Raw genomic sequence first — 26,724 nt, 5'->3', positions numbered from 1 at the left:
AACTGTGGATTTAAAGATTCCCTTGTGGATTCCTTGATGAAGTTCTGAAAAGCTGTTCACTGATTTCCTACAGTGAATGAATGCCTCCGCTCCTCCTCCAATGACCCGCGGCTCTCAGATGCTTTAATCAGATTATTGCACAGTATGAGTGTGCAGGGGAGGGCGGGGGTCGAGGGGTGTGTGTGTGGGGGGGCTGGGGGTAGGTAGGGCTCCCACTTTCTGACAGTGATGCGCACGTACCTCGGCAACTCATTCTTGGCGTCTAATAAGGGTTCCACCAGGCTGAAGATATACGAGTAGAAGAAGCGAAACCCGTCACCTTTGAAAGGTTTGCTCAGCGGAGTTTGGGACAGCGCACAGAGCAGAAGTTTTAATGAATGGCACGAGCTGATGAAACCTGTATTTGCGCGACAGAATCAATCAAGTCGGAAATCTTCAGTTGTTCTGGCTACATTCTGTCGGTGGAGAGTGGTTTACACAAGTTACTCTAAGTTTTTGAGAGACGCATTGAGGCGATACATAGCATCTAACCTGTTGCAGAGGAACCTCCACGCTTTGCGTGCACATTCAGTGATTTACGGAGAAGAAACGTAGTGGATTCGGTGAAGCACAGCGGAGCTCAGGATACATTTATTTCAACTTGTATAGGACGATAAGCCGCAGTTTTCTACAGCGCTAATCTCAAACGGGTCGGGACGAAAATACGGCCGACAAGAGTAACATAATGCTATAGCTACTCTCGCCAAGGACGTACATTTTAATTACTCTTTATCAAAGTAGTAATACCACGACATAATGGCAAGTAAACTGAGGAGACAATGTGAAATTTTGTCGGAGATAAAGTTTGGGAAATAACTTTGATAGTTCTAAACTGTTGTTGGACAAGACAACAGACGTTCACGCTACGTTGCGACAACATTGCCCACGTTTGAAGCTATGATGCTGGTCACTTGGGGCGTATTTATCCACGCATTCTTGATATTGTTGGTAAGAGCCAACCCGTGGAGCTTCAGAGATTCAGCGAACTGCGAGCTTAACAGAAAAGTAAGTGTTCGAAAAGGTCTGTCATAAATCCCCCTCTGCCCTGTCATATTGTAGGGTCTGTATTTTGTCACTCTCTAAAGTAGTCTGATTGTCTTATGGAAGGAACATTTTAGTTTTAAATACTAAACAGTGGACCTGTAAATATAGCCTATTAAGCTTGTTTTGAAACAACCATGAACATGATAAGTTGAAACAAATTTAGGAGTTTTGTTTGTTTTGTAGAAAAAAAGGGGGAAAAAAAGAACCGGGTCCGGCTATTTAAATGAATGGCTACCTGCACTCTTCAACTAGGCTACAATGACTGTGTCCGGGAAAAGATGGCTTAAGATTGTTGTTGGAAACAACAAACTGGCTATATTGTCGCCCAAAATATACATTGAGAACATTCAATTGCTTAGCCATTCTCTGCCTTTCCTATTTCCTATCAAGTGCTAGACTACTAAACTGTCAAATAGTTTCCCATGGAGTATTCAGAAAGTTGTGGTGGGCCATAGCGACGTGTATTGTCTTGATGGAGGAGCTTGTAAGTGTTGCCCTTATTAGATACTAACTAACTGTCGAATTAACTGTCGGCTGACATATTAATTAACAACTTCAGAATCAACATTTTCCACGACACAAGTTTTTAGTTCATGCCGGCGTTGCCAGAAGCTGGTGATATTCAAGTGAATGCGTTGCGCAAGGTATTTGTCTCCAGTAAGACGAATATGAAAGAACATAGCGAAACTGTTAATAGCCTATTTTATTTAACAGACATTAAGTCAGGCTAAGGTTCGATTTGTACATATAATTAGCATTACTCAAACGGGATATTTGGGATGTAGATTCTTAACACATTGTAGATTCTACAACACACTGTATAGCATGCAATATAATATAATATAATCATGCAGGTTCATATTTGCTCTTTAAATATTCACATTACATTTAAAGTCAATTTAATTCAATGTCAAACATGTGTTATATAAAATGCCAACACATAAACTGTTTTAATGCTTGCTGATGTTTTTATTAAGTTAAAAACCCCTCAAAGTTTCAGTTTTAATGCCTCTCTCTCTCTCTCTCTCTCTCTCTCTCTCTCCCATCTGCACAGCAAACTGAATTAAATTCCTTCTTGTGGACAATCAAGCGAGATCCGCCCTCCTACTTCTATGGAACCATCCACGTGCCCTACACTCGTGTCTGGGACTTCATCCCAGAAAACTCCAAGAAGGCGTTCCAGGAGAGCCAGATCGTGTACTTCGAGCTGGACCTGACGGACCCGCACACCATCTCGGCCCTGACCAGCTGCCAGCTGCTGCCCCAGGGGGAGAACCTGCAGGACGTTCTGCCCCGGGACATCTACCGGCGCCTCAAGCGCCACCTGGAGTACGTCAAGCTCATGATGCCCTCGTGGATGACCCCGGACCAACGGGGCAAGGGCCTGTACGCCGACTACCTGTTCAACGCCATCGCGGGCAACTGGGAGCGCAAGCGGCCCGTGTGGGTGATGCTGATGGTGAACTCGCTGACCGAGGCCGACATCAAGACGCGCGGCGTGCCCGTGCTGGACCTTTACCTAGCCCAGGAGGCCGAGCGCATGCGCAAGGGGACGGGCGCCGTGGAGATGGTGGAGGAGCAGTGCCACCCACTCAACAGGCTCAACTTCTCCCAAGTAAGAGGAAACTGTCTGTCTGTCTGTCTGTCTGTCTGTCTGTCTGTCTGTCTCTGTGAATGACCTTTTTTAAAACAGCGTGATTGCAGTTTGAGGGTAGTGGGCTTTTAAGAAATCCTGTTAGAGAAGAGATATTTTGATTGATTGGATGTCCATCAGGATGTGTAGTAGTGGTTTTTACAGAGCTCTACCGTCTGTAGCTGCATTTGAAATTGATCTCGAGGGCCCCGGAAAAGAGCCATTTCTTTTTAGGAGTGGTGTCCCCCCAAATGAGAGAAGTTAAATGCATTCGCAGTGCAGGGTCACAGATGTCACATTTTAAAGCATTTTCATATAATTTTAGTCTTTTTGGATTATTGGGTGTGGGAAGGAAAAAGGGGTTCATTTTTCTTAGAATCAACCACAGATCCAGACGCTCAAGTGTGACTGCAGCGCCTGCTAGGTGTGGATGGCATCAGCTGTGCAAATAGTCTGCTTTGGTGTGTCCTCTGTTATTAAGATAAATGTGACCTTAATGGTTTTCGTCTGAATTTGACTCAAAACCCCCTTGTTTCCAGCACAGCTGAAAGTCAGCTCATTAGACGGCGCAATTATGCACATCCCTCCGAGCACACGGTTACACCGAAATCATGGGGAGTTTGCTGGAATTTGTGCTAATACGCCAACGGAACTAAGGGGATTACACATGGCAATTTCTCCCGACACCCAGAAGCCAGACAGGGGCTATTTAAAACACTGAGGCAGACGGCCTGTCCAGACAGCCAAAATGTCTTCCGTGCCTTTTCTTATGAGATTACAGTCAAAGCCACCCAAACATAAATAGCACAGTAATATTACAATTTAAGAGCAGAGCTCTGGAGTAGTCCCTCTATGTCATTCCAATGCAATGGCAAGGAATGAACATAAATCGCAGAACCAGATGGATGATCAGATACGTTGTGCCAAAGACATCTCGGTTTGTGCAGCCAAGTGAACTGATAAGTGTACTGGCCCTAAGACTAATGATCACTACGGACAGTGACAATTCATTAGTACACTTCATGTATTGTTGTTATAGGTCAGCCAGGGACCAGGCCAGGTTTGGAATGAGCAACTTTGTAGTTAACTTAGTTCAAATCATGTTGGTCTTTGACTGCGGTGTTCTGCATCATTTCCACCCTGCCTATTAGCTCTTCAATTAGCTCATTTAGTGAAGTAGCCCAGTGCTGAGAAGTGGTTGATTTGTGCCCATGGAGGGATTGCACGGAACATTCTGGGCCCCAGTGGAACTTTGACGTAATGAAAGTGATGTTTTTGCTCAAGCTGTCGGTGGGAGTAATGGTCCGTAGAAAAATGATGAATGTCTCTGTCTCGGTTTCGTAATGCCAGAGAGTTTGAGGGCCGCGCCCCCCCCCCCCCCCCCCCCCCTTCAACCCCTCCACTGCCCTGCCCGATGCACTGAGAACAGCCATAGATGAGCACCAGGATGACCACAGTCCATCGCTTTCTTGGGTCTCGATATTTGGCCCCCCGTTTTCTGGGTTCTGCATCTAACTCAACTTTCTGCCTCGATTCGCAGCCCCGGCAGTGTGAATAGATCCACCCAGAGAACTCCTGTTTGGTCCGGGGGAAATATTAAACAGCGACTTTACAGCTCACCCAGTCAGCACAGGGTGAAGGGACCCTGTGACAGCCTTTCTGCCGAGTCAGAGATAGAAGGTTCTGAAAAGACAGCATGCCCCTGTGGGAAAGCTCACATTGCCGTGATTACAGATGCAGTGACATCAATGGTTTTTTAAAACTATTTTAAGACAGCTTTTATCCAGCGGTCCAGTGGTCTTTTAGTCTTGACAGCTTTTTGAAGTGCACAATTAGGGCATTTAACAAATGGCCCGATAACTTAATAACCTATGGCGCCTGAGCTGCATGCCTCGAATCTGAATTCCATGAGTGTTTTTAATGTTTATAACGTTGCGGTATTAAGCATAATTCCAAACCTTGAAAAAATAATCACAGAGCCAAATTTCAACGAATATAAAAGAAACCCATCCAATAGTGATGAATTGCGTTTGCACAGATGGCGCCTCTTAGGAGGGGAGATTAAATTGCCCCCTTTTTACCCACTGCACTGCGATCCCAGGGGCTTCAGATACGAGGGTTGCTCCCCGAAACCAAACCAAACAAACTTTTACACTTCCCTGAGTTAGGCCATGCCAAAAAGTCAAAGTGAAAAAAAGGCCATCATTTCATCTTAATTATGATATCCTTTCCCAGTGCAGGAGTGAGGCACTTCCATTTTCCATGGCAAAAGAAGTGACCTTTGTGCTGAAAGCCCCGTTGGGCTGTCGAGAGAGAAAGACAAGAAGGCAGAAACCAGTGCTTTGCCTCACCACATTCTTTAGACACACGCATAAATCTATGCTGTGGTGGGAGAGAAATGGAGCAGAAAGATGTGAACTTAGCCGTCCAAAAGTGGATCACAGTAATGAGCTGGCCCTGCCTGCTTTTAGATCTCAGAGGCCAGTTTGCTGAGTAACCTGAAAGAACGGAAATCCTGCAGTGTGCAGTCAGAGCTCCAGTGACTTTCGTTTTGTTGAATGAATTATAAATGATGTCTTAGTCATGACAGGCATTGTCTTGAAGGAAATAGTTCAGGGTTGTTATCTGTGAAGCCTTTTAAAATGCCTCGAGTACGTTAAGAAATGGTTCCTGTTCTGCCCGACTTCTCTCACTGGTCTCATTAACAAGAACAATATGTGGCAAGAAAACAGGAACAATACAGCAACAGTCCTGCAAATGTCAAGCGAGTTCCATGGTCTTGGGTGAGAGTGCGTTGATTGCAGCAGTGTGAGTGTATGATTGGGGCTTAGGAGGTTGACGAGTACAATGGTGGTCCTTATTTTCCACTTAGGGCACAATTTGGGCACCCGGCCATCCGTTTGGCAAGTTTGCCTACCGCAGAAAATCTGTCCGAACCGCTTTGTAATCAGATTAAATCCTAACGAGTGATGTTTCCATCGGAATTGGAACAAACCCCCAGTGTACATTCTTCCTTTTGATTCGGAAGATTCCGGCCAGCATTAAATGTTATCTAATTTCTCTGTCCACTACCCATGCCTGTTCAAACCCATTTCCAGCCGTCTCCCCGTCCCGCTTCCTATTCAAGCGCTCAGCTCAGAATAGGATTAGGATCCCATTTCAGATAAAAAAAAACTCCTAGTGTCAGTCATAATTTTAGTCAAAAGTTACCCAATAGCAGTTGTTTTATAATAACATACATTTCCAGCAGGGTTCAGAGCATTGCAATGGTAACAATAAGTGGTTTGACATTTGAAGTTCCAATGTTTTTTAAAACAATATAACTTGGCTTCCCACTGGCCAATTTAAACACAGTGCATACCACATTAAAAGTGTCAGAGGTTTTGTCTCAGCATTAGTTTTTAGTCGTATAAGACTTTATATTGGGATATCTTTGCAGTAAGTTCTTAATTACGTTTCAACATGCAATCATCCCGGAGAGAACCAAAATGAAAAGTGACAGTCTTACTTTCCGTCACTTTAATTGCAGTTTCAATGGAGTTAACAGACTATTTTGATGTCATAAGGCACTCTTCAAAAGTATCCGGCTGTTTTGTACTCCAATTTGCTTGCCGCCTCGCTACATTCCATCAGTTCCTTGTTCTGGTAAATAACTATCTCATATTCACTGTTTTCAAGTGAAAAATCTCTTGTTTTCATGGTGCTGTACCACAGGTGGTTCCAATTGCATTCCTTTGAGCAAATACTTAATAGACTCGTGTCAACGATTTACAGGAGTTCGACTCCAACTCTGACGCACAGAGAAATCAGTCTAACTAGCAGCTAGCCCGAGCAGCTGGCATTGGAGACCAGCTCTACCTATCCAGCCACAAGGGATCAGATGCAGTGGAAACTTCCTTTGACGACTTGTCTCTCCCCCCCCCCCCCCCCCCCCCCTTTCCATTTGTCTCTTGGCCCTGCGCTGCAACAGTGAGCGTCTGCCGGCTATTTCTTTATTAAAGAAAAGGGCCCGAGCCGGTTTCCTTTAACGGCCCACGATTGGTTTCAGCGGTGTTAAGGGGTTAATAATATCTTGTGCTCCTGCGTGCGCTCCTGTTGCTGACGGGTGTTTTGGAGTCACTGTTGGCAATGCCTCCGTTCAAACGCTCGCTGACTGGGCCTTTCCTTTGTGCTGTGTGAGCGCGGCGGGCTGCTGACATAACGCTCCTGTTACACACGACACCTGTGTCAGAGTTGGCCAGACTGATTGGTGGAACCTGACAGGCAATCAGCTGCTTTTGATTGGACGTGTGCTCAGGTTTTCCTACTCTTTGTGCCCCCCCCCCCCCCCCCCCCCCCAACCCCCATAACTGTGATTATTTTAATCATTGCAAATTGAACTGTGCAGTCATATAGTCATCTTTTCCCTCCCCTTGAGTGCAGTTGAAAGTCATCCCACCTGTGATCACCCGAGATTGCCCCAGGGAATGAAAGTGTTGAGTGACACAATTAACACACACACACACACAAGCACACACACACACACACACACACGCACACACGCACACACACACACACACTGCTGATGACACCCACATCTGGTGTATTACCTTTCTCGACCGGAAAGCCTGCCATCGCAGCCCCCCCTCTCTGCATCAGATACATTTCACAGGCAAGTGCCTGGTTACTCCACGTCTGTTGGCCAAACAGACAGCTATCAGATAGTACAAATGCCACCGTGGCCTGTCTGTGTGTATAAGAGATATCAACCAGATGGCCATCGCCCTCCCCACAGTACGTATTACTAGGAATGCTTGTTAGAATATTTTGTTTTTGTGGATTATTTCTCCGTCCAAAACAAAGGAAAGTCTGTGGGAACCAAAGAGCCGGGTCTCTGACCCCTCAGGGACGGATATGGCTGAACGCCGCCATCGGCTCTTCCTGGTCCTGTAACACAACCTGCTCTGACTCAGGGGTGCGCTTAATAGCTTGTCCTCTTTTACCAGTAGAGGTCAACGAGGTCACAGAGGTCTGAGACTCTGACTCAGCCCAGGGCTCTATGGCCGCACCCATCCATCAAAAACGTACCTGCCAAAGAGAGGGAGAGAGAGAGGAGGGGGGGGGGGGAGAACAAGACAGAGGGAGATAGTTAGAAACAATAAATAGTGAGACAGCGATTTACAGTGCCAGAAGAAGAAGAACGGAAGACGGAAGAGATATGAAATATGTCATGTCATTTGTTTTGTGATATCTCACTTTGTACATAAACTACTTCTACTATCCACTACATCCACTACATGATGGAAAAACCCGTATGAGCCTGTGCCTTGTGCTCTGTGGTAAGGTTTGATAGTGCTAAGAGGATCACATGACTGTCAGGACACATTGTTGTGGCCCCATCGCCGATTAGTGATTAGGTATAGTAAACCAGTGAGCATCACATTCTATCACTATCAGTACGGGTGTTAATTATACCAGATTAATGATTATATTATAGATTATTCACAGTGTTTGTGAATGTGTGCGTCATGTATTTACAGTAAATGTGTGTGTAAGCGCGCGCGGGCGTGTGTGTGTGTGCGCGTGCGTGTGTGTGTGAGGAGAAATAGACTCAGAGATGTTCTTCTCTTTGGGCCCTGCGTTTGACTAAACATCACCTCAGCCAAAGGAAAGTAGTGCTTGGAAAGAACCAGCACGCCCCTCTAGGTGTGAAGTTCAGAGTTCCTAAAAACTAAATCTGCCAGCGAGTTTCTCAGGGAATATATAAGCACTCAAATCAAGCCTTCTTCTCCCTGTGAAGTGTAACTGAGCCTGTTACCACTCAAATGGCTGTTGGCACTCGGCTAGATCCAGCCAGCGATTAGCGGCAGGTTAAAGGAGCGGGAATGAGATGAAGCAGAGCTAACCAACATCATCAGGCACCAAAATGCAGATGTAATTACTGATATTCCTGTCCTGGCAGCCCCTCTGCCACTGCCTAATATACATTACGCAAAGTGTTTAATGACATTAAGTGTTGCTATTTATTCCGCCGTTCGCTTTTCAGTTTGGTCTTTTTTTTTAGGTTTCCAGCTTGCGTTATGCAACAGCCTTTGACCCTGTGTTTCTGTGTCTAGATGTGTGTGTGTGTGTGTGTGTGTGTGTGTGTGATGGTGGTGTGTGTGTATCTATGCTGTGCGTTGTGCCTGTGTTTGTGTAGTGGTGTCTCTGTGTGTATATATGCTGTGTGTGGTGCATGTGTGTGTGTGTATTGGTGTCTGTATGTGTATGTATGCTGTGTGTGGTGCATGTGTGTGTAGTGGTGTCTGTGTGTGTATGTATCCTGTGTGTGGTGCATGTGTGTGTGTGTGTATGCTGTGTGTGGAGCATGTGTGTGTGTGTGTGTGTGCTGTGTGCGGTGTGTGTGTGTGTGTGTGTGTGTGTGTGTAGCCCATGGCTCCTCTTGTCCTGCACTAGGAGTAAATCCCATATATAGCCCAGCAGTGAGGGGCTCCTGACCCCGCAGACGAGGTGGTCATTACAGCTGGATTTGAAGCTCTTTAAAGGCCACCATTGACCCCGTTGTTCTCAGCCAGTGCAGCTGGGGTGAATGTGACAATTGCTGAGGGATTCATTTGCACTGACCTATGGTAGCTCTCCCATTACTACCTGCCTGTGTGTGTGTGTGTGTGTGTGTGTGTGTGTGTGTGTGTGTGTCTGCACATTTTGGTGTATGCAACAATTCTAAGACGTAACAGCGTCTTTTTGTGCTGTTATTAATAGGTTCACCAGCAATTATTGCACATTAAGTCATTAGTCATAGTGAGACCTTTAGAATATAAGCCCATAGGGCTAGAAAAGAAAAACAGGCCAAAATATTTTGTAATTGTCAACTCAGTGTCAGATAGCATGCTTGAGAAAGAGAGAGAGAGGGAGAGAGAGAGAGAGAAAGAGAGAGAAAGAGAGAGAGAGAGAGAGAACTGTCAGATAGCATGCTTGAGAGAGAGAGAGAGAGAGAGAGGGAGAGAGAGAGAGAAAGAGAAAGAGAGAGAGAGAACTCTGTCAGATAGCATGCTTGCTGGAGGTGTTTGGATCTTGGAGTGTTTTCTAAGGGAGAGGCAAACCATATGAAAAAAGCATGCGGTGTGAAGTGAAATGTGGAGCCACAGGTGCAAATGCTTTGATAACCTCTGCAATGCTCTTAAACAAACAGGAACATAACATGTTGATGTGATTTAGTTGGAAAAGGAGTGCGCTTTCATCTCTCGCCGCAACCGTCTTCAGACATCCCCGTCGACATCTTCTCGGAGGATATTAGGAAGAGAAGCACGCACCCCGAGAGGTCACCTCTGTGACCGGTCTCCAGAATCAACACTCTCCGTCTCCTCCTCCCTCAAAGAAGCATTTAGAAAGGGAGTTATTTTCCACACGCCACGGTGGGGTTTTTATCAGATGCAGACGCGCGCTAGCTGGCTTAACACGCCTTCCCACCCCAAAAAAGGCTCCTCCGAAAAAATAACTTCCTAACGCTTGGCAGTCAAATTTCCTGCGTCGCGTTTCATGAGGAAAACCCTGAGCTGTGCACCATTCACTTCAGAACACCGAAGGTCATTGAACCAACACTCGCTATCCTGTGGCGTTCGTTTAAAACAAACAAACAAACAAACAAACAAACAAAAACAGAGAACCACTTGACGTTTGCTATGAGATACTCTCCAATCACCCCAATTTCTCTGCTCTCTGGTCAGGCTCAGTAAGCACAACCCCGCTGTTGATTAATATGAAGTTTATTGGAAACGCTTGGCGGTGAGTTCCGGATGTCTCCGCTCATAGAGCACAGGAGCAAGGGGGGGTGAGTTCAGCATGTCTCCGCTCCGAGAGCGCAGGAGCGCGCGGGGGGGGGGGGTGTGTTCAGGATGTCTCCACTCCGAGAGCACAGGAGTTAGGGGGGGTGAGTTCAGGATGCCTCGGCTCCGAGCGCGCAGGATCGAAAGGGGGCGAGGTGAACAGAGTGGGAGTTGTGCGTCTCCGATAAGATCTGCTGCCGCTGGAACACGCTGCCCTCTGACAAATTGCCGAGCGGGGCGTGTTCCTCAGCGCTGCTCGGGCTGACAGACATGGATGTGGACACGCTGCAAATGTGATGGTCTGCTGCTTGGAGTGCAGCGTGCAGAAAGGAAATGTAGTGTGTGTGTGTGTGTGTGTGTGTGTTGCACTCACACACACACACACACACACACTTACACACACACTCAAACACACTTACGCCAGAAACACAAACAGACTCTCTCACTCGTTCTGTGTGTATGTGTGCGAAGTGCTGTGTTTTCATAAAGGGCCTGATAATCCATCTTTAATCTGATACCTGTCCAGGAAGCCGGGGGGGGGGGGGAGAGAGGCCTGTTGATGGAAGAGGTTGGCAGGGAGTGCGTGTTGGACATGGCTAATGTGCAGTCAAAGGCAGATGGGCAGTTCACACCTCCAGCTGTTGACTGAGGCACTCTTAGCTTGTTTTGGACGGACTATCTGACAGCCTGAGAGTGTGTGTCAGAATGATCTATGTGGAAGGCTACGGCTGGGGACACTGCCGTCTCAGTGCAGTGAAGCGCCCCCCCTCCTCAGTAAAAGGTGTTTGTGTTGGGTCCTCTCGAAGCGTGTCCTTGTGGCTGGTTATCAGTTGTTTTATGTTAATAGCGTACCCCCCGTCCCTGGCGGGCAGGAACATTTCTTCTTCTGACTAACCTGTGTTGACAGGCATGTGGTTTGAGCATAATGATTTTTTACGGTACCACTGGAACAAACATCAGTCAGCAAACATCCACTGCAGTATTGCTCAAACGGAATCGCATTAAATGTAATGCCCTTTTACTGTAACTACATCCTGCAGGCTGAGAGTGTATCGCATAACTGAAATTTGAAGAAGTTGACAACTTTGAATTTCTTCAAAACAACAACAAAGTCTGACCTGAAAAGACTGAATCCCACAGCAGTAGACAGTAACTGACTGTCAGGATAGCCCAGCGGAGACTGAGATGGGGCATCCATGCATACACAGGCCAGAATGAAATGTTTCCCTGCCAAATTCTGTCCACCGCACGGACAAGTGCTCCGGGAGTGTTCCTGAAATGAAGCACTCATCCGCTGTCTTGTCTTTCGCCTGTGTGTGTGTGTGTAGCGTGACCCCCACGGGAGCCTTGTGCTTGTCACATTTTCCTTTTGCCTCCATTTCTACCTTGTAAAACGGCGGTCTCAAGAACAAGCCCTGGGAGTGAAAGCACGCACCCCTTACAACCCTCCTACTCCTCCTCCCCACACACACACACACACACACACATGCCCCCACCCCCTTGAAGCCTGCTTGTATTGTTTACTTTTTGTCCTCGCTCCGAGAGAATTCCACACGCTCACATGAAACGGCCTGCGCTTTCAGGGTCATTTACACCCAAAGACTGTTTGTCTTTGGGGATGGGGCGTCTTTGTCTGGATTTGGTAGCTGACCTCATAAAAGCTGTAGATCTCTGACAAGAAGCCCACTGTTCCTCTCCCCTCAAAGTTAATTGCATCTCTACCCTCTCTCTCCCTTTCTCTCTCTCTCTCTTCCTTTTCTTCATCTCCTCTCTCTCCCTTTCTCCCTCACTCTCTCTCTGGTTCCTGCCGAAGGCCCCTCATCCATCCATTCTGTCCCGTTTCCCAGCTGTAGGCCTCCCCTCCGTCCCTCTCTCCGACTGTCCCCCTCCCTCTCTGGCTCCCTCTTACCCAAACATTTGGGGCCTGTTTCAAACCTCTTAAAAACTTTCATTGTAGCTTCCACTTAACCATCAGAGTCTATTTCAAGTATGAACAGTATCCGACAGCAGTCCGACAGACAAGCGTGGGATGTGCTCTGCCCCTAGCCTCAGCTGTGCGTGGTGATTGTAGCACTCTGCCGCTGCTGTAGTGGTTAGCTGGAGCAGACTCCATATGAGTGGTGCTCACCATAGACACAATGGGGCGTCTATGTATATATGTCTATGGTGCTCACTGCAAAACAGCCCACAGGGTTCATCAGCTTTGGCCAAATGCAGACTCACTGCTTCTGAGGTTGAAGGGCTACTCCATAGATATTTTCCAACACACATACACACAGGCAGAATCCAGGACTTGCTTGTGTTTGTGTGAGTGTGAGGGGGCTGATCAGAGAGCGGCTTGCCCACGTCTGATGACCTGAGCTAGGGGTAGAGTAGCGGCGGGAAGCCCCCTGTCCTGGAGCGCACGGATGGTCTACTTTGTGTTTGGCAGCTCTGTCTTGTCAATCCACAGCTGTGGCACCCAGAGGGAAACACACGAACAACCCCCACCACCACATCCCATGCCAGCTATACTAGATCTGCTCAATCCACCCCCCATCCTCCAGCAGTGTTCATTGAAAGAACAATTGGCCGCTGTGGGGACCGCCAGTGAGTTTATTTAGGTTTCGGCTGCCCAGCCACCCACGTCTGTTATAGGGGGGAGCCTCAGACGATGAAAAAATCCACAAGCATGCCGCCGTTTGCCCAGACCAGAGGAGGTGTCCGTTGGCCCAGACCGGAGGAGGTGTCCGTTTGCCCAGACCGGAGGAGGTGTTGCAGGACAAATGCCCACCAGCACGCCTCTCCTCTTGCGGGCTTTCGTGTGTACATCTGTGTTCATTGTGCGGAGTTAAACTGGAGCATGTTTATTTGACCTTTGGGAGCTCAGGGGTCAAAACAGGAAGTGCATTAGCGACCCCGGGTGTTGGCTAGCAGATGCTGATGGATGCTCATGGGCTGGGCAGTGACTGCTGCCTACATAAACAGAATATGCACTATACTGGCAAATATAGACTCCAACGGGCTTACTCCTTTGCATAAGTAAATAAACACACACACACACACACACACACACACACACACACACACACTCAGACAAATTCATACATGAACACATGTACAGTAAGAGCTGTGTATAATGTGGCGTTGCACACTATTACTGCACTGCATTTCTTGTAAGGAATGGTGTAGAGGGCTGATGTAGGGCTGCTGAGTTTCAGGAGACAAATGTGCATGAAATTGTACACCCCGGCGGGGGTTGCAAGCATCACAATGAGTGTGTGAATGTGTGAGTGTATGCCTCTGTGTGTGTGTGTGTGTGTGTGTGTGTGTGCACCTCGGCGAGCAGAAGACCACTGGCCTGGATGTGTCCCGTTAAAAGCGCACAGTCATCCTTGCGGCGGGCGGGGTGGGTCGGGGCGGGGCCTGTGAGAAGCAGGCATGCCAGTCTGCTCTGGAGCCCACGGCCCTTTGATCTCCCTAATCCCCCTTTAGAGCGCGGGCTCCTCCAACCGAGGAGTCAAACGTGGGATTGCCTGCGAAAGCATCTTCATTAAAACAGCTCAGGCTCTGCTCCGCTCCGCTCCGCTCCGCTCCGCTCCGGCGGCCAGCCCAGGACAGTGAAAACATTTCTCTGGTCAAAGAGCCGAGAGAGAAAAGCACTTTGATGATGCTGCTAGCAGTTAAAAACACAATGAGGAAGTGTGTTGCAGTGTATGTGATGTAGGAAATATTACCAGTGGGGTCTTTTTATTAATGAATATCAGCTTCCATCCGTAGACTCTTTAGGCTGTAAAATGTCTTTACCTGAAACTCCAAAAGTGTGTCAGACCAGAGTGGCAGCTCACTATCACACTCTTCTCTATCTACCACGTGCTTCTTTATCTTCTTGTCCTCATTATGTATTCTCCTTGTCCTTGTCCTGTCAGTGTTCTCTCCTCTTCTCTTCTCCCTCTCCTCGTGTCTCTGCGGTGTGGTTGGCTCTTCGGCGTGCTCCCTGTTGCCTTCAGGAGGGCCGTGAGTCTCCGGTGTGTTGCAGCTCCCTTTGTGTTTGAGGCTGATTCCTCCTGACAGCCTAAATATTTGTCTGTGGCCACGCACCAAGGTAAACGCTGGCCCTGCAAGAATGCATTTCTCTTTTCTGAAGGGGGTTGAGAGGAGTTTTGTGTGTGTGTGTGTGTGTGTGTGTGTGTGTGCATGTTTGGGCGGTGGCGGGCAGCAGCGATCTCATCAAGGTTTGAGGTGGGACTCATGTGACACACTGCAAACACACTCCTCAAACACACTCCTCAGAGGCTGAACAGAAGCCGCTGAGGTTTTCACGGCATGTGGTGGCAAAACCAGGAGAAACACGGGATCCGCAGACGGCCTCACTCGATGGCTCTGGCCGTGATCTCACTTATTCTCCTTTTACCTCAGTCATTTTGTATCTCTCTGCTCTTGCTTGCTCCTTCTCTTCCTCCAACCCTCTCTATTTCCCCACCTCTTTCTTTCCCCTCCGGTCTCTGTCTGTCTCTTTCTCCACCTCTCCCTGTCTCCGTTCTCCATCTCTCTTTCCACACCTCTCTCTCTCTCTATCTTTCCCCCCTCTTTCTATGTCTCTCTCTTTCCACCCTCTCTGTATGTCTCTCTCTCTCTCCACCTCTTCCTTTCCTTGTTCTCCATCTCTCTTTCCACACCTCTGTCTCTCTCTTTCTCCCCCCCCCCCCCCCCCCCCTCTCTCTTTTTCTGCGTCCGCTGGCTCTGCAGTGGTCTCCGACACACAAGCCCACAGTCCCAGTGTGTACTTGCGGAGCTCCCTCCTGCCCGTGCCTGTGAGTCCGTCCCTGTGTGCTCCGGCGTGTTTATTTTCTCCCCATCACTACTGTGACAGAAGCCCACTCTAGCGGCCCCGAGGAGACGAGCAGGTCAGCTCCCTGCCCACACACTCACTTCTCCCGGCCAACTGTCAATCTTCAGGGCCCCGGTCTGTTTATTTGTGCATGGATGCATGTGTGTGTGTGTGTGTGTGTGTGTGTGTGTGAGTGAGTGTGTGGGTGTATTCATGGAGCAGATGGTCCTTGCTGGCTCGCCACGGTTGAATAATCAAAGGGATGTCTGTAGTGTAGTAAAACATAAGCAAGGTTTATTATTTTTTTTTACTGAAGAAAGGATCGTCCAATAACCCACCAGTGTGATGCACCAGAGATGCAGCAGGAGGAAGCGCTGCCAAAAAGAGCGCGTGTGATGGGTGTATGGTGTGTGTAAACCTCACACACACGTTCCGTACTTTGGGCTTTCGGCTTTTTCGTCGAATGAGAGAGAGAAATAAGAATCGTAGGCGAAATCTTCAAAGGCGCGCTGGAGTGTGACCTCCAGGCCTGTTGTGGTAATCTGGGGCGGCAAGCGCTCGCTCGGCTGGGTCGTTAGTGCCGCTGGAATGCAGGGGTCACCTCTCTGGTCCGGGCCAGTCGAGGGGGAAAGCGGGATCAAAGCTGGACCCCGGAGTGAGTGGAGGGAGATAAGACCGGACACCACAGAAACCAGAGCTCCGGCTCCAACTCAATGCCTCATTGGCACACCTACCTGCTCCTGCTCAGTCAGGCAGACATGCTGACAGTAAACACACACACACACACACACACACACACACTCTCTCTTTCACACACACACACACACACACACACACACACACAACCACACAATGCATTCAAACCCCTAATGTTGCAGCATTATGCTAAAATCGTTTAAATCTTAAATCTTTAAATCTTAAATCTAAAAGGAAAAACTGAAATATCATAGTATTCAGACCCTTTACTTTGTACTTAGTTGAAGCACCTTTGGCAGCGACTACAGCCTGGACTCTTATTGGGTATGACTTAACAAGCTTCGCACATCTGGATTTGGGGATTTTCAGCTATTCTTCTCTGCAGATCCTCTCAAGCCATTAGGTTGAGGACCGTCAGTGGACAGTCATTTTCAGGTATCTCCAGAGCTGTTCGATTAGGTTTAAGTCAGGGCTCTGGCTGGGCCCCTCAAGGACATTCACAGAGATGTCCTTGAGCCACTCCTGCATTGTCTTAGTTGTCCTGTTAGAAGGTGAGACTATGGCCCAGTCAGGTGCCGAGCACACTGGACCTGGTTCTTATTAAGGATATCTCTGTACTTTGGCCCAGCCAGAGGTGCCGAGCACACTGGACCTGGTTCTTATTAAGGATATCTCTGTACTTTGGCCCAGCCAGAGGTGCCGAGCACACTGGACCTGGTTCTTATTAAGGATATCTCTGTACTTTGGCCCAGTCAGGTGCCGAGCACACTGGACCTGGTTCTTTTTAAGGATATCTCTGTACTTTGCTCCATTCAGCTTTTCCCTCAACCCCGACCAGTCTACCAGTCCCTGCCACTGAAAAACTCCCCCACAGCATGATGTTGCCACCAGGGTTCCCCATTGGGATGGTATTGGGCAGGTGATGATGCTTAGAATTGAGTTCCTAACAGTTCAATCTCGGTTTCATCAGACCTGAGAATCTTATTTCTGAGAGTCCTTTAGGTGCTTTTTCTTGCCAACTCCAAGCCATAAGGCCCAGTCATGTGGAGTGTTGCAGTGATGGTTGTCCTTCTGGAAGTTTCTCCCATCTCCACAAACACGATCTCTGGGGCTCAGCCAGAATGACCATCGGGTCACATCTCTTTCCAAGTCTCCACTCCCCCGATTGCTCAGTTTGGCCAGGCGGCCGGCTCTAGGAAGAGTCCTGGTTGTTTCAAACTTCTTCCATTTAAGCATGAAAAGTCAAGCTATCCCCCAATCTGCTTGGTTTTTTGCTCTGTGAGACCTTATATAGACAGGTGTGTGCCTTTCCAAATCATGTCCAATTAAATGAATTTACCACACCACATTAAAAGAATTTCTCCTTTCTAAAGGATAGAGCGCTGGGGACAGTGTGCTGTGATTTATTTGAAGGCAGCTGTACGTGCTGTAGAGGGATGTGTTTTACAGCAGTGTATTTTAATGGGACAGAGGTGGACCGAGGCAGGGCTTTGAAGAAGGTGCGATGCGTGAAACGAGACATGAATCCGGCGCCAGAGCTTTCCTTCTTGAAACGAAACAACTCCGAACTTCCTCTTCCAAAACACGTTGGATCCCACACACACTCAAACACACTCACACACACACACACACACGCACAAGCACACATGCGCTGGCTCCTTCGACATGGCCAAGACCGGAGGTCCGTCCATCAGAACCCCGGTGCCTGCGGCGCTCTTGGCTCCGTGCAGTGCTTTTCAATCTCCCGTGAATCTCGGCTTTGTGCGAGCCACGCTCCGCAATGCCTGTGTTCGCTGGTTGACTTTTTTTGTCCTGGTTCAGCCGAGGTTCTTTCTGTGGGTGGCACACGACTCTGGTGTGTGTATATGTGTGTGTGTGTGTGTGTCTGCAATAACACAGGCTGTTGGTAATAGCCAGCATAACCCCTGTCCCGACACACCAAGCAAGTGAGTGATTGAGTGAGGCGAGCGATGGAGTGAGTGATTGAGGGCGTGACAGTTGCTCGGAGAGGTAAAGCAAAGTTTAGAGGGCTGCGAGAGACAGACCAGGCATTTTCCGACGGAGGAGATCCAAGTGCTAGCGGAGGGTGGAGGGTAGAGGGTGGAGGGTGTTGTGCGCGCCACTTTGTGCAGCTTCCAGTCGGCTCTCGCAAGTACATGGGATTTTGTCGTCAACCGCAAGCTAGAGCCGCGGCTCACCGGCTGCCAACATCAACTAGCCTGCAGCAGGGCACGGTCTCCGCTCAAGAAGGGTTCCTCTCCACTTAGCCTTGGGCACGTTTACTTTCGAACCGAGGCGTCCCACAATGCGTTTTATGAGGAGCCATATTCACGGAGGCCGCATTAAGCAGCCCACTCTCTCTCTCTCACTCTTGGTCTCCATCTCCCTTGCCACCCACCTCTTTCCTTTCAAACTCTCCGTTGCTCACCCAACAACATGGGTGTTTGTTTTTGTCTGGAACGTCTGCAATGCCAATAACGTCGACTGAAAATCAGTCTTAACTGCTGTGCCCCCTCCCCATGTGCTCTTGGCAACATTCAAATCAAATATCTAACCCATTATATCATACATATCAGGCATTTTCAAAGAGCATGTTTTATCCTGTGGTTGCCACTGTCTCATCCAATTCAAAAGCAGCGTGTGTACTCAATCACCATGCTTAAAAAAAGACGAAGCTCTTGGGAGGAAAGGGCTAATGCTTTAAACAGTCGATTAATTCAGGGCCACGGAGCTGTCCGTCAAACCCAGCTGTTGACAGAGGAGAAATGTAGCCATCACTGGACGTGCCAGTACAGTCCCAGCTCAGACGATCCCCACTCTAAGGCCTCGCCGCCGAAGCCTGCTCTTGATACCGGAGGATAATGGAGTCTTTTGGCTGACCTCGTGCACAGCCAAAACCATAGTAGCGTTTTAGGTTTCTTTTGATAACATCTTTCATGCCCAACACACTGGGAAGAGAAAGAGAGAGAAGCTGCTGGAAGCCTCCACTCGTCCTTGGGAGGCGGCCAAGGCTGTTCAGCTGTCTGGCTGCTAGAGTCATTGTGCAGATCATGTCAAGCAAGAGATTCCCCCGAAAAGAAATGCCTGTGCTAACGAAATCGGAGCGATTTGGAACTGAAGGGACCTCGGGCATCAAAGCCCATCTTTAGGGTCATTGATTGATCAGTCGTCATGGTATCAGTCACCGTACGTTATACAGGTTATACATGTACACCTGCAGCACACGCGGTACCTGCTGTGTGTATGCGTGGGTGTTTATACGACCTGTGTTTAGTACCTTCACAGTAGTGTAGTAGTCTAGTGTAGTGGTAGTAAATGGGTTACACGTAACGGATGTAGGTTCGGTATGTTTGATATGACTTGAATTCATTGTCGTTCTGTTTTTGCCCCAAAGTTGATTTTGAACTTTCTTTGAATTGTCTTCCCTCCATGGCACATGAGAAATGCGTTATCAGCCAGTGCTGTACCACATTGAGCTGCTTTCATTGTGCTGCTCCAGTCATTCAGAAACTTAATTACTGATTTATTTATTCATTTTTGGCTCATGCCAGAGTTGTTGTTTATTGCTCTGTAAAAGGTTTCCACCGTTTCAGTCATGCTGAGAGCTAGATCTCTGGCATTCTGGACGCTGTTAGCTTATAATAGAGATTAAGTGGCCACTCTGGTTTATGAAAGTGATTTATAGATACTTATGGTTATTTGAAAAAAGGGGAATGATTTTTAAATCTGGCTAAGGAATATTTCATTTCAGAGTTCAGAGAACAGTTTTATTTCAGAGAACAGTTTTATTTGTGGGTTTGTTTAGAAATGTCCTTACAGGCTGTGTTTCCTCAGGAGTCACCAGGAGACACCAAACAGTAACGATCGTAATTTCCGAGTTATGTCCCTTCGTAACATTTTAATACCGCACACAAAGCGGTTGAGCAGATAGCGTTCTAGGCCATCACTGTGGGAGCACCTGTGCTTTGCTCAGAGCCGGTAAGAGAACCACTTCTTCAGGAACTTTGGGTTAAAGAACCCACTTCAGGAAGTCTGAGTAAGGGAACCTTTATCAGGGTGCCTCATCAGCTCGGGAGTAGCCATTAATCAAGTGGCCCAGTCCACTCTCTCCTCCCTCCTATCCTCTCTCACTTTTTCAGGGATATCTTCCCTCTCTCCAACTCGGTCCCCCCTGTTTCCATGACAAAGGGGAATTATTGACTTTCATAGGGCCACGGGGGCTTTGATGGCCGGCGGCCCCTGGAGCGAGGTGTGTGTGCTCGCGGGCCCCTCAGAGGCAGTGGGCTTTGGAGAGGGGCGGCCCTGAATGGGCACCGGGGGGAGCAGTGGGAAAATGCACCCGCTGACCCGCGGCGCAGGACACAACAGAGAGTGAAGGGGGGTGGGAGGATCACAGGAAGAAATGTAATTCGTTCAGCTCGCCCCCTCTCTCTCTCTTCTTCTCCTTCTTCTTACTCTCTCAACCACCTCCTCCCCCCTTCTTCTACCTTCACCACCCCTCCTTTCCTCCTCCCCTCTTTTCTTTTTTTTTGTGTGAATGATCCTAACCCCCCCAATCCTCCAAGCCCTCCACCAACCAAACCACCCCCTGCCTCCCCTTCTTGCAAGCACCATAATGTAATGGTCTGAAAGGCCCTGGATGGCCCGGCACAGAAAGCCCCCTGAAGATGTGGCTCGGAACAGATGTGTGGGGTTTTTGTTGGGGAGCTGGGAGGCTGGCAGGGTGGCGATAGGCTAATTTGAGCAGCATAAAGCCGGCCCCTTTTCATATGCAGAGTAGCGCTTTGATCCGAGGCGGATGAAAGTGCGGGAGTGGAGAGGGGTGCCGGGGGGAGCCTTTGTCCCAGACAAGATGGCATCTGCTGCGCCCTGCCCTCTTCTCCTATACGATTGCTCCGACAATGACAGCCGTGGCGGAGAGTGTCATCCGAGCACTGTAGAGAACAACACATGAAAAGCCGCCTCCGCGCACGGGTGTGCAGGGAAATATAAATTCATGCGGCCCCTTGCGTCCGCCCAACATAGCTGCGGCACTCACACAGAGTGGGGGTAGTGTGTGTGTGTGTGTGTGTGTGTGTGTGTGTGTTTGTAGAGAGAGAGGAGGAGGAGGGTGGGTCAGTTTGATTGATTTTCCCCGTTGAGAAACAAATAAAGTTGTTATTTGGGTGAGGGTTAGAGCCATTGTTGGTGATCAATCGTGGGGTGCTGAGGAGCTTTTCGGGGGAGATCTCAGGGTGCTGCTGGGGTAATCTGAAACAGCAGGCCTGACCGGGGCCAGCAAGGAAACACAGCAGAATTTCATGGGGGGACAATGGTGAGTTGCCAAAACAGCACAAAGAAAAAGAAAGACAGAGAGTGAAAGAAAGACAGACAGAGAGAGAGAGAGAGAGAGAGAGAGAGAGAGAGAGAGTAGGTTCAGTAGTAGAGTAGTAGTAGTAGTTTTTTTAGAGCACATTCCTACATGCAGACACACACATAGTTACACTCACACGCACACTCACTTTCACATGCACATGTCTTTGATGACACCGAAGATTCCAAAGTCCTATTTCCCCTCCTATGTCTGACAGCTCAAATTAGGTTGGAAGCAAATGTGCTTAATTCTCTTTCCATTTGACAGAGTTGCTAAGCGGAAAATGTGAGGGAGACATTGTTGCCCTCCAATTGGTCCCCAGTAATCTAATCTCCGTACACAAGGTTGTTCAGGGTTTAGGAGCTCAGAAGGGACCTCAGAATACAGGCTCTCTCTCAGGGAGGCGGTCGTGAGAACAGCCATGTTGTGCCAAAATCACGCAGGTGATGAAATCGGGATGAGCAGCAGGGGCATGTCGTGTCTGTGCAACGTTGTGTGGTTTTTCTATCAGTCATGAACAGATTTGTGTACGTCATAAAGATTTTGCGAATGTCATAAAACTATTTCTAAAGATGGAACCAGGAAACCAGGAATGATCTGATCAATGTCAAAACATAGAAACTCAAAATATAACACTAATACTAATATAAGATACTCAAACTGTGCATAACTAACTAACATATCTCCATCTCTCTCTTTTTTTCTGTCTCCCAGGTGATTTTTGCCTTGAATCAGACCCTTCTGCAGCAAGAGTCTCTCAGAGCAGGCAGCGTGCAGATCCCCTACACCACCGAGGACCTCATCAAGCACTATAACTGTGGAGATCTCAACTCCATCATCTTCAACCATGACACTTCACAGGTAGCTACAGTCAGTTGAATGGATTCTTTCAATTCCCCCCATCGATAAAGAAGTTGAAGCGCAGCAGTGCTGCAGATAGATACCTTACGATGTACTCCCAAACTACAGCGGCATCTCTGGAATTTTCCGAGCACACGCCACACCAATTATGTAATTGCCTAGTGATACCACAAGCAACTGACTTGGCCTGCATGCATTGCTGCTGTCTTATGCCAGTAGTGTTTAATGGCTTTGCATAATTGAGAAAACAGTTCCTTTCTCTGTTCTTCTCCAACTATTCCTCCTGTCCTTCGTCCTCATTGTCTTGGCATCCTACAAACCCTCCTTAGCATCCTACAAACTCTCCTTAGCATCCTCCAAACTCTCCTTAGCATCCTACAAACCCTCCTTAGCACCCTGCAAACCCTCCTTGGCCCTGCAAGCTCCACATAAAAGACGTGTTGGGGTGAAGAACATTCTGGGCATAAAGGCAAATTGTTTGTTTTGTTGTTTCAATGTTGGTTTTCCTAACGGACTGTCCCACCTCGTTTGCCCCCGCAGGTCCCCAACTTTAATAATGTCACTCTGCCACCTAAAGAGCAGATCACCGCGCAGGAGATTGACAGCTACTTCCGACAGGAGCTGATTTACAAGCGCAACGAGAGGATGGGGAAGAGAGTGAGGGCCCTTCTGGAGGAGCACCCTGACAAGAGCTTCTTCTTCGCCTTCGGAGCCGGTAAGGTCACAGGTCACACGGGTTATAGTCACATTAGGGTCCTGTTAAGATGTCCCTGTGTTAAGGGATGTCAATCATTCCTACAGGTAAGCTGATGTAACAGAGTGGTTATAACAGGTTATAACACAAAGATGATGAGTTGGATTCCGGGGGGCCTTACATACTGATAGCTGTGTATCTTTCCTGCACTATAAGCTATAAAAGTCACGGATAAAAGTGTCTGCTATATGAGTAGGTGAATACTGTATCGTTTTTGCCTCTTTGAAATCAGTCCAGTTGCATTGAACTGCTTCAAACTAGTAAAGCGCTCTCAGTTTGTTTGCGCATGGGCTAACTGGGGAAGGCTGTTTGACCTCGCTCAGCAACCCCCACTCTTGCTCTTCATCACGGCGACGTTTCGCAAATACAACTTCAAGCGGCTCTACACAGCCGGGGCCCCGGCCTCCCGCAGTTCACCGCCAGGTCATCTGTAGATCAGCAGCAGGTCCCTGGCCCAAGCGGGGCATTAAATTAAACGAGTCGAAAATCTGATTAAAGGTACTTAGAACAAATGACTTAAATTCCTTTTCATTGTGACCACGGCACTCGTGCAGAACAGAGGAGAAGGAGGCTTAAGCACCGGCCATTAGGTCAGAGCGCAGTGGCGTCGAGTTCTTTAAAGCCGGAGGGAAAGAATAAAGCAAAAGTCTCCGCTAAGAGGCTCAGCGGTTCTCTCAGACCAGACATGTCGGTGAGGCGAACAGTAAAAAAGCTCCCACGTTTGGGGCGAGGGTGTGGGGTGAAGTGGCTGGATGGTGGAGGCGGTGGTGGGACTGGTACTGGGCAGATTAACTTAATTTAACCGGGCACAGCAAGAAAACGAGTGGTGGAGAGCCTGTGGACTGAGTGGAGCATGGCATTTACCCCTAAACCCCCACCCCAGCCCAGCACCTCATGGCGTCCACAATCATGTGCGCTACAGCTGCGTATAAAATGCCCCTTCTGCTTTCAAAGTGTGCTTCCCATAGGTGTGAAATTAAAATTCAAGCTCTCAAAGGGGATTACATCACTTTTTCCCGCTAATGACACTGGCAAAAGTGGTGAGGATTTACTAGACTCCCCGCCCCCCTACCCCACTCCCTCCCCATACTCCCGTGGAGAGCTATGAAGTCAGCCAGCCTTGCGACGATGATGGGCCTTATTGCCTGCCATGCCTTTCATTGTGGTTAAGAGAAGTCTTCAGAAAGGTTCATGCCTTGTACAGGTGGTCTTTATTGACCCAAAGGCTCTGGGAGTTGGCAGTTTATTTTTTTCCTGGCTGGAGGAATAATTAGATTTGGGGTCTACACAAAGCTATCTCCGACACGGGCAGGGGGTGCTACGCCACGAATGGTTTGTTTGACGCCGCGGAAATGAAAATGGTGATCAGATAGAGGCTGCCCTGCACAATAGTTTGTTTAACTTACTCACTTAAGGTTCTAGGGTCGAAAAAGCCGTGGGTGAAGGAATGCCTGAGAGAAGGTGTAAGCAATTAGAATCCCGCGGTGACCGAGGATAGGTCTCTGGAAAGGATTGCTGATAAGGAGAGGTCTTTTTAAGAAGAGAAAGAGGGAACGCAGACAAACCTGTCGAATGTGTATGTGTGCATGTGTGTGTCTGAGTGTGTGGGGGGTAATTTCACTGATGCTGTGTGTACACAACTCACTCAAGCCGACATTTGTCTTGGTTAGTGGGGAGCCTAGTAGAATTGTGCTGGTTGTTTGCAGTCCTGCGGTGCAGGAATAAGGGCTCTTTATCAAATTACCTGCCTAGCTGACACCTGAGAGAGAGGGACACACACACACACACACACACACTCTACCCGTCTGATTAGTCTTCCAACCCCAGAGCCACAGGGAGCTGGATGGTTATTGATGGGCATCGCAGGAGCCTGTAGCCTGGCATCAGGGTGGCAATCAGGGAAAGGGGAGCAATGTTGATCAACAGTGAGGTTCTTCAGCTGTAGCAAGAAGCAGATGAGGTGGGGGGAGGAGAGACGGCAGAGGAGGTCGGAGAGGGAGGGAGGTAGGTAGAAGAAAACACATCTGTCGATGAAAATACAGTGACACACTGGGCTTGTCTGCAGACAGTGAAATTGAATTAAGCTCGAGGCAATTACGAGGATAATATTGAATCAACTGCTTTTGTTTTTATTGAGTTTTTATTTTTTTGAGAGAGAGAGTGGGGAAATATCGTTAAGTCGGTCCCCTAGCGCGATCCTCGTGCTCCATCAAAAGGGAAATCCTGGAAAGAAAATCAAGCGCATGAAATTACAACCACTGTGGGCCGCGGGCTCCAGAACATGGGCGCCTTGTTCCCCCTTTTAAACTCGCATGGCCTGCGCTGTTCTCCAGCTTTACGCCTGGAGCTCTACGGGGCTCCCTCATTCCTCACGTGCACCGCTCCTTTTACCTTTCCTTTCCCCTTTCCCCCGTCTCCGCTGACAAATGCTTTCTCTCGGGCACGTTCGTGTTTGTTCGTGTCGCGTTGGCCTCTAGTTTAGGGCCAGTCACGGGGGGCTGCTGAGGCTCGGGTTTCTCCCGAGGACGACTGGTCCGAGGGGTAGGAGGACTGGAGGTCTTCACAGTCTGCTGCGTTCGGTGGCTGCAGGAAGTCTGTGAGTGAAAACAGAGGCGGACTAATGGGCCCGTCGGACTGGGGCTCGCCGCGGCTAACAAGGACTCCATTTCATCAGCCGTCCCCCAGGGCTTTTTTTATGAGGCCCTCGGCCCACTGAGGTGAGTGAAAGCGATCTGCCCACTTGCCCCCGAGTAGGGCGACTCAGGATGCAGGACACAGCGCGCTCTCTCTTTCTTTCTTTCTTTCTTTCTATTGCTCTCTCTCTCTGTCCCTGCTTTTGTTCTCCGTCTTTCAGCTCTTACTTGTTGTCTGTCACTCTTCTTTTCTCACCCTTGTAGTTTTTTCGCCATCTCTTTTTTTTCTCTCTGGTCTTCATCTTTTCCTTTCTTTTTGTCTCCACCTTTCTCTCTCTTTCTCTCTCATACTTGTATGTAGCCCACCATCCCTCTGAGGAGGGGAAATGTGGCCTAATTACTCCCCTGAGGGGGGGAAACAGAGAGACAGGAGTTACAGCCACAATGGCCGCCTTATCGTGGGCCACCCCTGGCCCTGTAACAGCAGCTGGGAAGCCAGGCTTATCGGCCCTCGCATCTCCTGTCAATCACGGCTTCAAGGGGGGAGCCACTGACCCCTGTCCGTGTACACAACAAGCTTTTCCAGGTCCCTCTTTGGGGGCGACCAGCTGAGAGGGAGGCTCTGTGTGGAGTTGTCCTTAGTTGCCCCTTCTGCCCCAGGAGGGGTAATGGAAAATGAGTGAGTTTGAAACGCCCAGTCTTAAATAAGGCAGTCTAAAGGCCCAAAAGACTTGTGAGTAGATGTGTGTGTGTGTGTGTTATATATTGAGCGAAGTGACATGCAAATACACTGTTTCCACTCAAAGCCGCATGCGAGTACATACATGCATCCTGAGCACATGATCAACAGCGTGCTCCTTGCTTTAGATTGGTTAGGCATCTCCGTGTCCTGATTGACCAGAATTTGGAGGACCAACTTCCTTTTTTCTTTCCAGTGTTTCAGTTGAGAAAATATTTCCAGTGCTTTGAATAGCTGACCACATATATTAGAGAATGTATCTCCTCAGAAAATAAAGAAAACAGAGACCTCCCTTTGAAGACACTACACCATGCTGACATCACGTACCCTGAAAGTGATATGCTCATCACAGCCCTC

At 48.5% G+C, this 26,724-nt stretch overlaps 1 protein-coding gene across 2 annotated transcripts in view; it reads left to right on the top strand.

Annotated features, from left to right (window-relative positions):
• Positions 1–201: 201 nt before the first annotated feature.
• Positions 202–26,724, top strand: part of trabd2a (TraB domain containing 2A) — a 47,740-nt gene continuing 21,217 nt past the window's right edge. For both annotated transcript variants that reach the window (XM_031578019.2, XM_031578018.2), the window contains exons 1-4: positions 202–1,044; positions 2,138–2,698; positions 22,095–22,241; positions 22,782–22,956. In XM_031578019.2, coding sequence (XP_031433879.1) covers positions 937–1,044; positions 2,138–2,698; positions 22,095–22,241; positions 22,782–22,956 — 991 coding nt within the window. In that variant the 5' untranslated portion in view covers positions 202–936. The remainder of the gene's footprint in view (positions 1,045–2,137; positions 2,699–22,094; positions 22,242–22,781; positions 22,957–26,724) is intronic.

This window comes from Clupea harengus, chromosome 12, assembly GCF_900700415.2.
Source record: "Clupea harengus chromosome 12, Ch_v2.0.2, whole genome shotgun sequence".
Lineage (NCBI taxonomy): Eukaryota > Metazoa > Chordata > Actinopteri > Clupeiformes > Clupeidae > Clupea > Clupea harengus.
This window is presented reverse-complemented; position numbering and strand designations above follow the sequence as displayed.